The sequence below is a fragment of the Dufourea novaeangliae genome, unplaced genomic scaffold (assembly GCF_001272555.1).
Source record: "Dufourea novaeangliae isolate 0120121106 unplaced genomic scaffold, ASM127255v1 scaffold81, whole genome shotgun sequence".
Taxonomy (NCBI): domain Eukaryota; kingdom Metazoa; phylum Arthropoda; class Insecta; order Hymenoptera; family Halictidae; genus Dufourea; species Dufourea novaeangliae.
This window is the reverse complement of record NW_015373973.1, coordinates 176,883-190,388: the sequence shown is the minus strand read 5'-3', so window position 1 is coordinate 190,388 and position 13,506 is coordinate 176,883. Positions and strand designations below refer to the sequence as shown.

Here is a 13,506-nt window from a genome sequence, read left to right as displayed (position 1 = left end):
ACTTTCGAAGAAATTCGTTGTAGATCTACGGTGTTTTTGGTATATTTCGTGAAAGAGGAAGTCGTATTCTCGCGTTGCATTTATACACTCATCGATGCAAATATATTTATTTAAAGTCGTTTCACTTAACAGTCATCACATTTGAAAATTTAATATACATCGTGGTCCATCGCGTGAGCGCTTTAAAAGTGTTTAAAAGCATCGATCGTGGTAAATGATTAATAAGTATGCATGTGAAATGTTTAACGGACACAAGCACAAGTAAGTATGTATATGTACAAGTACATGCCTGTTCCCGCGAATTGTTTTGGCGCGGCCGGATAGGTGCATTATATTTCCACCGCGCGCGCGACCATCGAGCTACACAGGCATATTAGAGCATCGCTTGAACAACGTTGTACACCGCGAAAAACAAAGTCAGAAAAACTACCCTCTCAACGATTGCAATAAATTTGTGTAAGTAGATAAATCGGTTCACCAGTGCGAAAGTACGGATTGACAAGCATGAGAGAGCAATACAGTAATTCGAAGCGAAGCAATACCCAACGATAAAGTAGATAAAGATAAAGTCCCTTATTATCGGTCACGTTGCCACACGTTGCCAATGCAACGGACACTGGCGCGCACGCTATCGAGGAAACGAGCAAGCGAGAAAGCAAGGAAATAGCGCGTGAGTGCGTCACGCGCGTTCCGTGAAACTCCGCGCGTGATTGGTCGAACGAGGAAGCTGGTTCGTGAGTCGACCTATCAGAACGCTCGTTAGACAGGAAGGATGTTTGCACGGTCGCCTGGAGGCGCAGCCATGTTGGGAACATTAGAAGGGAACCAACACCACGACCAGAAAGACGGGAACATCTAGGTTCGGCAGCGGCGTGTCTTAACACCTGAACACCACCACCATGGCTGACCCGGAAAAACAGCCCGAACAACCAAAGGCTGTCCAGCAGAAGCTGGTCATCGGTGAGTGAACACATTATTTATCTCAGAGATTGCGACCGAGCATCTTTGCGGAGAAAAATTTTAGCCAAAAGAGAGAGCGGCGAACTCGTCTCTGCTGTATCGTCCGCGTGCAATAATGGCGTCTACAAGCAGCAGACATTCAACCATGTGGCATGCGGCCGGCGTGTACGTCGTGCACTGTGTATACGCCGGGTAATTTCGTTTTACGTGAAACCGATAGTTTTTCGTATACCGCTGTGATTACTCCGATCCAAATCCATGTATTTCCCTTTTCAACATCCGCTCGTCTCCGTCCATTCTTTTGCATGGAGTTTCTCTCTTCCTCCCTCCCTCCCTACCCCCCCCCCCCGCCGCGCTCCTCTATGTCTTTTTCTCTCTTTATCTGTCTGTCTATCTATTTGTGTCTATGTTTATCAGTATCTCTATTTCTTTGACCCCCTCGATCTTTTCTCTCTCCGTTCGTATTTGCTCTAAAATTCATCGAAATCTTGTGGAAATTCGATGCGACAAACGCTTTTCAAACCGGAACACGTCGACGCATGCTACTAGTTTTTTTCTCCGTCTGAAATCCAGTCAAAATGAAAATATCAAGTATCAGCGAATTTTCTCCCGGAACATTTCGCCTTCACGTTTTTTTATACAGTATTTCTCGTAATTAACGAGCACTGTTTCGTTACGTAAGTTGGAGGATGATTTTTGAAAGCCGGACCGTTTCAAAGATTCTTTTTCGGAGCGTATCGACTCCACGTACTGTACAGTGCTTATTACTTCTCGAGCTTTGTTATTGTATTTTCGGACATTGGATATATGTATATGATTCGTGAAAAACATTAAAGGAACATCGGAAACTACGAACAAAATTGCATTATAGGAATACAGTCTCTCGAACTGTTGTTGCACTTGTGGAAGGAGAATCGGAGTCGGTTGTTGCGATTGAATTAAACATTGAAAAGGATTATTCGAAAGAGCAGCTGTTTGCCAAAATGAGAATCGTGAAACCGTTAATGAACACAACCCTTAAAATTTTAACGTATTAACTGTCCTGTGAATGTCGTTCTCAATTCCTACGATGTAAACATTCGCGGTACTGATCACGCGGTCTCGATCGGGGTTGGGTCGATTGGTAAATAGAACGGTACCGCCGGTGAAACGTTGGAACTTCAAGGAAGAAAAGCGGTTCGAAAGCTCCCCCACTCCCCCACACCTCTGAAGCGTTTGGTTTCTCGAAATACTTCTCATGGAATATTCTATTTGTTTGGGTGGATATTTTTCCGCGGCGTTGCGCGTTGCCGTTGAAATTGTTTCAAGAGCGACTTCGATAAAGTTCAAAAGGGTAACGAATCGAGGGAACAAGTATAGGGGGAGGTACGGCCGTGTTCTGAAAAGGGAGGCTTAATCGCGGCCATCGTACAGTACAGCGCGGTGCTGCGTTACACGGCAAATACCTAATTAGAGCGTTTCGCTTTTGCTGGGTTTCAGCTACCAAAGTGACCGGGACTGTGAAGTGGTTCAACGTGAAGAGTGGATACGGATTCATCAACAGGTTAGTAATAACTGTCGTTTCTCGTAGTAGAGTTTCACTTTTTCCGAGTTGTTGGCTTTCGACGACTTCAAGCGCATCGCGATAGATTCTCTAAAATTTGATTTATCGATATGGAAGACCACGTTCGGACGTCGATGGGAAACTCATCCGACGATCGCATTTGATATCCATCCCTCTGTTTAAGGGAAACGTTTTCGAGAAGAAATACGTACCAGTTAACAACATGGACTCGCGTTCAATCGTAGACGCATTGAACGTTGGTTTTGGTTTACAAAAAGAATAGTAACGTGTATTGTTGAACCTGTTGTGATTACATCATTTTTTCTGTAAACGTGGGCCAATCTATTATTGTTCTCTACTAGTGCGCCAATACATATTATAAATAGTTGTCTTCCAACATTCGAGATGGATTCGCGACGGGGTTCATTTGGAGAAATTTTTCGACGCAGGATCAAACCAAATATCAATTCGACTTGTTGTTGTTGGGAAAGTATAGAAGGTCCTGGCGAGAAGCACGGTACTTTACTGATACTTCGTTTTCCGATTCTCGATCCTCTGCTATTTCTAGCCACTTCTCGATCTATGCGTTTGGCTGTTCGCCAAACTTTTCGATGCGGGACTCGTTAACCCCTCCTCTCTCGGCCTCGCAGTGCCGCCGAGATTCGAAGCGACTTTGCTTTCGCGCGTAAACTTGTCGCAGATTTATCAGATGTTTCTAACGGATACCCGGCACGAGAATCGGGACAAACCGTACGATGATTGCCATTGATGTAAATGCAGCGAAATACGGCAAGACCAGACGCGACGAGACAGATTGAATTGTAAATCGAACCACGACCGTTTGAAATTCTCTCATTTTTTTGGCTCTCAAAACAGATATCATTAAAGTTGAATGCGCCGCGCCACCATTTTTTCGCACCGTTGTTCGCGGTATTATTCGCGAGTCGGACGGATGGTTTATCAGGTGGTATACAAACGTTCGCGTCCGGCTACCCATTGGATCGTCTCGAGATGTTCGAACGATCCATGTTCCGAGATGCACAATGTCTCTTGACGAAAAAAAGAGACAGCGCAGCGACAAGTCAGTGACTCGCGAGCTTGGTTCGCGCGGAAATTTAATAGCTAATCTTCTCGCTTGTCTGTTTCAGGAATGACACCAGGGAAGATGTGTTCGTCCACCAAGTGAGTACATTCGTAGTTCCGTAGTTTCGTAGTTGGTAGGAAGAGTTGGAAAATTTGAAAATTGTTTCATCACTCGTAATTGTTTCCGTTTCCGTAGTCGGCTATCGTGAAGAACAACCCAAGGAAGGCCGTTCGTAGCGTCGGTGACGGAGAAGTGGTCGAATTCGACGTGGTAATAGGCGAGAAAGGTGACGAAGCGGCCAATGTTACCGGTCCTTCCGGGGAAGCGGTAAAAGGATCGCCTTACGCTGCCGACAAGCGACGCGGATATCGTGGAGTTCATTGGTTCACCAATCAGAGACGTGGGAACACTCGAACTCAACGCAGACCTCGCGAGGGCCAGGAGGGTTACGAAGCCGGTTCGTACAATAATATTCATCGCAGTAGTATCGTGCAAAGAGAACGAAACGCGAGCATAACAGATCGATTTGTGAGCGATTTGTAGGTACATATGTGTGATCCAAGATGTGTAAGCCAATGTATTTGGTTGAACAGGTGAGGGCAAGACCGGGGACGAAACTAACGTCGGAGAGGGCGGTGGTCAACAGCGGCGGTACAGAGTCCGGCGCCAATACGACAGCTACTACCGTGGATCTCGGCGGACCGGGCCATCGGCGCAACAGGCCGATAATTCCGGTGAAGGCGGAGAACAAGGCGGCGAGGGTACGGGAGGCGAGGGTGTACCGCGCGGCGGCGGTGGCCGTGGTCGCGGTGGACCTGCCCGTCGTTACTATCGCCGAAATTTCCGCGGAGGAAGGGGCGGTGGACCACCTCGTCGGCCTCGTAGCCAGGATGGACAACCAAAAGTCTGTAACGTTTCATTCTCTTTAGTTACTCGCGCTTTGTCTTTCGGTCTTTTCGGTTCTATCGCACGGTTTCCGCTTTTTCTTTGTCTTCGCGCGTTTCCTTCTACCTTGTCCACTTGTTCTCGAGATGCTTTCCCAGGAGGGACGAAACTGTATACGCGTTACTCGACGATAGCACGATGTTGTTTCTCTTTCTCGTAGGATCGGAACACCGTTTCGTTGTTCCTCGATCGTTCTTTCTTTCCTTTCTTTTTGCTCTCCCCCTTTCCTTTTCCTTTTACTTTGTCCCTTTCCCTTTCCCTTTCCCTTTCACTTTCCCTTTCCTTTTCTGTTTCCTTCTCCTGTTTATCTTAGATTTCTCCGAATCCTAAAATACTTCGACTTAGGTAATCGACGACGAGGAATGCGGTGGTTCGATATCGGTTGATGATCGGCAGAGAGCACCTCGACCCCGGTACAAGCGGAGAGTAGTCAGGCAGCCACGGCCAACTACAAGCCAGCAAGCAATTAACAGAGTCCATCAACGATACGTGACCAACAAAATCAGTCCCATTCCTGTCTCTCCGCGTCCACGAGTCCCAATCGCCAAGACTTTTCCCGAAGCCTGTGACTTATTTAACAAGGTAGCGGCGGTGGTGGCAGCGATGGCGACGATCGTTCATTGTTCCCCATTTTTCGATAAGTCTTGGAACGTTGACGCGTATACCGACGGAATGTAAAGGGAGAAGGAGCTTCCGAAAGAACCACCGGGAGTTCTTATCGCGTAACGTGACTGTAGCAATCGATCGTCGCTATGCGCGACTGTCCTAAGATCGGTAATATCAGTAAGATCGAGGTTTTCGGATCGTTGCATCCCCTAACCCAAACCTGGCTTTTCCTCGAACACGAACCACTCGTAAATACTTGTCTCGTTCGTCGACAGATCGAATACGATGCGCCGACGAACATTCGTAATGTGGCGTAGCGCTTGGCACACACTATTGCACGTCTCTTTTTGTGCTCATTTCAGTCGCAGCAGAAGTTGGATGCACCTAATGATAAGGATGCACCTGCCGCTGCCCCTGCTCCACAGGTAACGTGGCTTATTTTTTCTTTGTTGTTCCAGCGCCTCCCATTGCGTAACGTTCTTCATTTCCTTATCTACGAACATTTCCTACGATTTCACGGCATGCTCCTCGTTCACTCGTCACTGTCCGACTAATTGCTTTCTCCTACTTCGTCTCGTTTCCTCTATTCGCACGGTTTTCATTTCGCCATACGATCGTGGTCAGTCGTAATTGCGACTTTCTTGTTGACGCTAAGCGCGTGGGCGGTGACTCGAAATCCCACGCGTGACGTTCATTACTAACTCGGTCGTACCAGTAAAATGACGAATCGTTTGATCGGATCGTTGCATTTTTGCAGGAGAGCCAACCGGTCCAGAACACTACCACCGAAAGCACCGCTTAACCAACAGCAACGGTACCACCACGATATAACCACTCCTTTTAACAAGCAACACCAACACCCGTTATACACCGAAGCAACAACAACAGTGCAGCAGCAGCAGCAGCAACAACAACAACAACAATAACAACAACAACAACAACAACTACTAAGACAACAACAACATAACAAAAGAATTTAACAAAAAATGTAAAAAAAAAAAGAGGAAGAAGAAGAAGGGTTAAGAAACCAATGAATCCACAGTACTCCACACTCTCCTAAAGAAATGCTCGCGCTTGCACTCGCGCGAGATTTCACCGGATTTCGATGCCTCAAGGTGGACGATACTCTCGTTGGAAAGTCTTGTCGCGAAGAAAGAAGATGGCGGTAGAGCGACAACGACCGAGCGGCCGATATCGTGCAGCGAAGACGCGCGCATTCATTCGATCGCGCAACTGTACTGGTCGAAGATATTACCAAATGACGTGTGCGGCCGGCTTCATCGAGCCGAGAATGAAACGGCGACAGGCGCGTAACAATATCGGCGAGACGGCAGACGGAATGAAAGATGAAAATCGCGACTGCGACCAATTCGGTGTAGACGATAGGGCAATCTTGATCGATGAAACTGCTATTTTTGTTCTTGTTTTTGCGTATTCATTGTTTCATATGTTTTAATTTTTCTTCAACGAGACGCATTCGATCGTTGTACGTACACGTCTTTGAGTTCAATACGATACCTGTGGAGTTTTTTTGTCGTGTGTGTACGCAGAATCGATAAACTTGTGAATACGCGCGGAATTACATATATTAACGCGTAGCGACGAAAGTAGTTGCGTTCGCGACGCGCTGGCTTCATTGTTTCGAAATTCTCTCAAAATTCTTTCGTTTCTCGGAACGCGTGATTCAATTCGCTTCAAAGAACAACGATTCGACGCGTTGATTTTATCTTCCTCGATCCTCGCATGTTCCACGGCTTCGATCGCGAGAATTCGAAAACAAGCTAGAATTCTCAGTTCGTTTCCAGATATTCGATGCGAAACGTTCCGGTTCGATCGTTGTAGCGATGTTGCTTGTACGATCGGCCTGGACGATAATTCGACCGATGCCCCTGGTGGGCCTGACGTTCAATCAATTCTTCGCGGTTTTCAGATCGACGACGTTTCATGCTCGCGCAGCTTTTCAAAAGTTCGCGCATGTCGATCATGTACGATTCAAAGGAATCGTAGTCATTTTGCTACGACTCGATTGACGATTCAAATCTACAATTTGTCGATGGAGTGAGAATGTGAAAGAGGGAGACAAAGAGTGAAAGAAGACAGAATGAAAGAGAGGGAGAGCGTGTGCGAGTGAGAGAAACACACACACACACAGAGGGAGAGAGTTGTGCGAGTGAGAGAAACACACACACACACACACACGGAGAGAGAGAGAGAGAGAGAGAGAGAGTGTGTGTGTGTGTGTGTGTGTGTGTGTGTGTGTGAGAGAGAGAGAAAGAGAGAGAGAGAGTGTGTGTGTGTGTGTGTGTGTGTGTGAGAGAGAGAGAGAGAGAAAGAGAGAGAGAGAGTTATTTATATAATTTTGCATGAAAACTAAACTACTTTTTTAAATTTTAGTTTGTAGTCCTATCGTCGGAAAATAAAATGTACAATTTTCTTTGAAAATACTTCGAAATTTCCATGCAGTTCGTTACAGCTAAATAAGTTTTTTTTGTTTGTTCCAAAAATATCAGATCTATTTTTATTTTTTCTCTTTGTCGCCGTTGTTTGTCGTTATCGTTGTTCTCCCGGTCGTCGTCGCAGAGTTACTTGCATTAGTCGATGAGAAGGTTCGCGCTTTTGTCATTCGACGCGTATTCGCGATAAGATTTTCACGGTTGAAAAATATTGCAGACAAAGAAGACGGAAAATGCGAGGAGAGTGTGCGCGTGAGTACAGTGCCGAGTGGGAGAAAGTAAAGCACGATCAGGGTTTTTTTTTTCGGTGAATTTTGATAATTTATACGGAACACGTGTGACAACTTTTGTAGAAAATGCGTAGATACGCGAACCGTCTTTCGTTCGTTCGTTCGTTCGTTCGTTCGTTCGTTCGTTCGTTCGTTTTCCCATTGAAAAGTTACGATCGAGCTATAGCACTCCCACAAAGTACAAAGTAGAAGGAAAGCAAAGGAAAGGGGTGCGTCGTCAGCGACGAGGAGAAGAGTGAAAGAGAGCGAAGAAAGAAAGTAACGCTTAGGATGCAAACATTGTAATTGAATGCAAAAAAAGAACAATGCATGTGTTGAAAGTGAATATCGAAGTCAAAAAAAAGAAACAGAAATTGTACGTACAAGAAAAATCGAACGTACCAAGGTACGAGCGTGATATACACGTAACGCGATATTCGGGACGGTTGGCTCGTCCCTCTTGTTTCGTTGACTGCTACGGTTGAAAATTCGGCCGCGCTCGTCGCAACGGAGAAACTGTTCTACGATTACGGTCGATTGGAGATGAAAATCGTTCGAGAGTTTTATCGAGGCAGCATGTCCTCGCGCGCTCGACCGAACTCGAAGCCGTGAAAATGAACGCGAGCGTTCGCGACGTGCTCCTCGACCGTTCTCTGGTGAACGACAGTTTCGCTTCAGAGCATCCCTCCGCCGCCGGCACTGCTTGCATTTCCGGAGAACTCGCGTGGGGCCGCGACGACGACGACGACGACGACGACGACGACGACGCATCCGCGCACCGCTACGCGACGGTCAATTAATTTCGATTGCCTTTTTTCTTTTTGCGATAAGTTCGTAGTTTGATCTGTAGCGTGTCCCGAAACTAACCAAACAACGTATGATTCTTGAAAAAAGAGATTTTGGTGGACGCGTTGCGGTGCGTTGCGTTGCGTTCCGTTTCGTTTCGTTTCGTTTCGTTTCGTTTCGTTGTGTTTCGTCCATGTGCTTTCGAGCTGTCGTCCGGTGACTGCCTCTGATCCGTGTCCCCATTCCCCTCTTCATCCCTATCCTTTTCCTTTCTCTCAGACACCCGAATCCTTCCAGCCCAGTGAATTTTGTACCAAAACGCGAAACTTCGAAAAAGGTAATTTCATATACGGAATTTAATTTTTTCACGAAACATGTGCATTAAAAAAAATAAATGCCAAAAAAATCGCAAAATCGACGAACCGAATATCGACTGTATTTCGTTTACCCTGAATTGTCACTTTCCCTTTTCTTCTTCATTCGTGGATTTCATAGAAAACTCGCTGAGGAATTGATGCCACGTACCGATCATTCGGAAAATGTTAACACGTAACACGGAGATCACAGTTGCGGGATGGATTATTCCACGCCAAGTCGATCACTTTCTTCCCTCGATGTCTGGGATTTTCTTGAAAATGAGATAGGATCTAGTTCACGTGGGATTAGGGAAAGGGGGGTTTAAGTCATCTATTTTCCAGTTCAAATTTATTTAAGAAATACAGGAAATTGGATTGATTCCTTGTTTGTTTTAATCGCGAACTAAGACAAGCACGAGACTTATCGATATTGTTTTTAGACCTAATTGAAATATTCTGGAGTGGTAACAGTACGGTCAGGCGACCGTAATGACGGAATCCCTGGCACGACGCACGGTTTTTTTAATTGAACCGGGACGCTTACTGAGTACTAACTTTACTGATCTACCGATAGGCTTATTTTATGGAAAACATTTGAACGAATACTGTAGTATTTTTGTCGGATTTGTAAAATCGCCATCTCGAGCCGAAATTTTCAAAATAACAATTTCTTTAGAGTTGTCGATACCTATTGCCAAAATGATTTTTCAACCTGAAACAATTTCATTGGAAAGGCTGAATCTTCTCGATTAAAAAAAGAAAAAAAAAACGAACCGAATGCGATAAACAGTTTCCGAGATATAAATTCACAAGTACAATCCATTTTCATGAAAATGGGGAAAAATCAGAAAATTCAAAGGCTCGTATTTCTTAAATATTGGTTCCACGTGAACTAGATCCTATCTCATTTTGAAGAAAATCCCAGACATCGAGGGAGGAAAGTGATCGACTTGGCGTCGAATGACCTTATTGTTAGCATTGTGGGATGATCGATTTTAAAAAAACAAAGATTCGTTTACAGTGATAATATTTTATCAACGCATCGGCTAACGTTACAACCACGAGCTTTATGCATCGTTTGTTGGAATAGAGTGTACCTAAACGTGTGTAGCTTGCACGTAAATTTACGCGCAAATTTGTACGATTCCAGATTTATCGTTGAGCTTACGTAGTACGAAAGTGAAATTACGCAACGCGAGCGTTGCGCGTGTAAGATCGCGTCGCGTCGGGAGTCGAGAGACTGTCTGATTAGAACCAAGCCTTCCTAGTTTGTCGGAGGTCGCGACAGAGTTTGTGCGGTCCCCGCCTTTGTCTGGCTCTTTTCGAACGAATGTTGCGATAACTTTATGTACATGTTCTCGTCAGACACCTGACAGGAAGGGGCGCAGAGAGAATCGCGTTAACGTTTGCGTCCCTAGAATCGATCGAATCGATTTGAATTTTGTCGGGAAATTCGACGGGATAACGCGCGACAGGGGAAGCTTTATTGAACGGGTGTTTTGTGCACATACGAGATACGAAAGCAGTTGATATCGATGCCGAATCTCGATTGTTTTTTCGTTGGGAAAAATTGATCGGTCGACGGAGCAAATCTGTTTCGGCATCGCGGCAGATGGAAAAAGAGGATTGCAGACTAGCGGAAGGATGTAGGTAAATACAGGTTGGCGAGATGTTGATTAGGCGTTGAGCGGGTTTTCAGAAGTGTATCGCGTTTCGTTGGCGAACGTGTGAATCGTCCGGCTTCGATTCCGATGAAAGGAGAGGAGTCTGTCTCCGGACGTTGCCAGCGTCAGCCATGCACGCGCTCGCCGCGATCTCGGCCAAGTGTGTGTCCTTGTGGGGCGGTACGGCTATTCGGTGAAAGATTTTCGCCGCTTCGAGGAACGCTTCCAAAGCCCGCTCGAGCTGCTCTTGGTCCATTGCTGCGAACCCCTGCCCGTATAGATCCTCGCATTCGCGCAAAGACGCGAGGGATCCGCGTAGATCGATTGTTCGTCGACAGGCCGAACACTCGATCGATTTGCCCGTATCTCGTGGTCTTCGGTGAAGCTTCCGGCATCCTTGTGTCGGGCATCTACGGCAGCAATTCGTTGAAAACGCAGCCGTTCGTTCGAGACGATCGGTGACTGGATAATAATAGAATATGTATTGGGAAGAATTGCCCCGCGTGGATGATCGTGGCAATGATTGCACTCGTGAACGTGCGTATAATTACCGGTCGAAACGGTTAATTTGCATTCCGACGGTCACGTCGCGATATACGTTAGTTTTCGGGGATTTTTGAAGACGTGGCCGAGCCACTGGACACTCGTTATCGAAGTATCCAAGGCGAAGAATTTCGCGAAATGCCGTGGCCTTGGGCAGACAGTTATGCGCGATTTCTTCCCGGGCGGGCGGCGCGGTCGGGCGACGCAATCGCCGTTTCGACTTTTACAAAGAGTAATATCGATAGATAACCCCGCGTAGCCCCTGTTTATCGCGTTTGTTGGTCGACTCGTCACCTTCTCGTGCCCTCGCTATGCTCCACGGTGGTTGGTAGCGTCGTTGCTGGGGCGTGTATACTTATTTTACTTAAGCATGCTCGGATCGAAAGAGCACTCACCTCAGCCGCGCGTCGTCGTTCGTCAACGCTGTATCGAAGCGGGGCCAGTTTTCGCGACAAGCCGTGCACTCGCATCGGAACCAATATCTTCCGGCCAAAGTTCGTTGCCGCTCCTCCAGGCTTCTCTTGGTGAATATCGGTCCATAATTTTCGGCGATCGTGTCTCCTACACGGAAACTGCGAGTCGCTCGAATCACGATGGATCGACCGACGAAGTACCTATAATTGCAACGCGATTGCGCGTGGTTCAAGGTGTGGATCTGAAAGTTCTCCGCGATCCGATCTGTTTCTCTCGTTTACCTACGCGACGGCGACCAAGTATTTTTTACCTGGTTACAGCTGGATAGCAGTCGTGGTTGAAGCGAGCCACTGTCGGATAGATCGCCACGCCAATGTAAACTGGCCTGCTACCGCGAAACCGATGTTCCGTTCCTACTCGAGTCTCGAACACCTCGTGAGCATTGAACTGCAACAGCTGAAGATGCTTCAGCAACAGGGCGCCCACTTGAATTTCCAACTGAGTCGGTGCTTCTGAAAAGGCAGCCGCGTACGAAATCACATTCTCACTCCAGGCTTGTGAATCTCTCGCGTGATAATTTCGTACCGTTGTCGGCCGTTGGATTTTCGAAAAACTCCACTCTCTGCAGGCACTTGAGAAGGAAAGCCGCCATCAACGATCTTTCGAAAAAGTCTTCGGCCGTTCTCCGGTTCGCGTGCATCTCCAGCCCGTATGCTCGAAGGTCAACGGATTCTTGTTCCTTCTTCTCGTCCATCGATACGTTCTCGGTCACGGCCCCGTTTTCGGTATCCGGTTTCTCTCTCTGGTATTTCGAGTCCCGTAACATTTTCTTTCTAATTCGTCGTTTCGCCGATCTGCTTGGCTTCGTCGTCGATTTCGTTTCAGGTTCATCCTCGGTCTTCCGGTGGTCGTCTTCTCCGTTCCGTCGGTTCAACGCGCGACCGATGCTTGCGCACTCGCGCGAACCCGACTGCGTGACCATTCGCAGAGCAAGCGTGCTGAGAGCGCTCATGCCCGAGCCTAAAGGAATTCCCCGAGAAATCAAACAAACTACTTTTCGAGGGGTTCGTCGCGTGTTCGTCGTTACCTATCAGCAGCACCAGTATTTTGCATTCGTACTTGTGATAGCTCGTCACCGCCTCGTCACGGCACGTTCTGCTGCAAAATGCGACGCTGCTGCAATTCGAGCATCCTATGGGTCTTCTCAGTCTGAAAGAAAGTTTGAAAGTGAAGAACGGTGCCGTGATCGGAAACGTGGACGAATATACTTACCGCGAGAAACAATGGTGGCAATGCGTGCCGAAAAATTCGGGTAGCAGACAAGACGCGAGCGGCGGTTCGACCACCAGTGTGGCCCCAGGATCGATTTCTTTGCTCGCGATCGCTCGTTTCCCCGCTGTTGTTGTTTCCTCGACATCCAGTAGCGCCGATGCGGCCGGCATACTCGGATGTTCGCCGCAGCTCACCCGAGGTAGCTCCGCTAGAAAGTCAATCTGTTTCAAGCCAGCCCCACGATCGGAAAGTTATTATCCGCAATTGTAATTTCTCGCTCGAAAATTCATTATATTCGATCGCGCATGCCTAACTTTACCGATGTTGGATGTTTCGTTTACCGTGGATCTTGAGAACTAGACTTTTCTCCTTCGCCCGCAACCGTCTCTCGCATTCTTCCTTCTTCCTCGCACATTCGACCCTGAAGGGACAAAAATTCTCTCGTTCGTGAACGAAAACACGAGGCGACACGAATCGTTTCGACGTGGCATGCTCGAGTCGGCGCTACTCTCGCTGCTACTCACTGAAAACGTTTCGGAAGCTCGAATTCGTTCGCCGTGTTCAAATCTTCGAGAGCGAGCGCGTGTTCGTTCGACGCGGCAAAGATTTCG

At 47.1% G+C, this 13,506-nt stretch overlaps 3 protein-coding genes across 4 annotated transcripts in view; 2 read left to right on the top strand and 1 right to left on the bottom strand.

Annotated features, from left to right (window-relative positions):
• Window positions 1–823: 823 nt before the first annotated feature.
• LOC107186850 (nuclease-sensitive element-binding protein 1) lies at window positions 824–6,084 on the top strand. Of its 2 annotated transcripts, XM_015574798.1 has the most exons (7): window positions 824–960; window positions 2,440–2,503; window positions 3,652–3,685; window positions 3,783–4,044; window positions 4,181–4,491; window positions 5,501–5,563; window positions 5,896–6,084. In XM_015574798.1, exons 1-7 carry the CDS (start codon window positions 900–902, stop codon window positions 5,938–5,940), a joined length of 840 nt encoding a protein of 279 aa, XP_015430284.1. In that variant the 5' UTR covers window positions 824–899; the 3' UTR covers window positions 5,941–6,084. The 2 variants fall into 2 exon arrangements, with proteins under 2 accessions (XP_015430284.1, XP_015430285.1); XM_015574799.1 differs by lacking the exon at window positions 5,501–5,563.
• Window positions 6,085–10,266: 4,182 nt separating this feature from the next.
• Window positions 10,267–13,506, bottom strand: part of LOC107186824 (SET and MYND domain-containing protein 4-like) — a 3,712-nt gene continuing 472 nt past the window's right edge. The window contains exons 2-7 of the mRNA XM_015574765.1: window positions 12,896–13,103; window positions 12,711–12,832; window positions 12,209–12,643; window positions 11,934–12,135; window positions 11,605–11,823; window positions 10,267–11,076 (exon numbers count right to left, since the gene is read on the bottom strand). Coding sequence (XP_015430251.1) covers window positions 10,698–11,076; window positions 11,605–11,823; window positions 11,934–12,135; window positions 12,209–12,643; window positions 12,711–12,832; window positions 12,896–13,103 — 1,565 coding nt within the window. The 3' untranslated portion in view covers window positions 10,267–10,697. The remainder of the gene's footprint in view (window positions 11,077–11,604; window positions 11,824–11,933; window positions 12,136–12,208; window positions 12,644–12,710; window positions 12,833–12,895; window positions 13,104–13,506) is intronic.
• LOC107186847 (growth factor receptor-bound protein 14-like) overlaps window positions 10,644–13,506 on the top strand; it is a 24,016-nt gene continuing 21,153 nt past the window's right edge. Inside the window, exon 1 of the mRNA XM_015574793.1 lies at window positions 10,644–10,652. The gene's annotated coding sequence lies outside the window, so the exon portion shown is untranslated. The remainder of the gene's footprint in view (window positions 10,653–13,506) is intronic.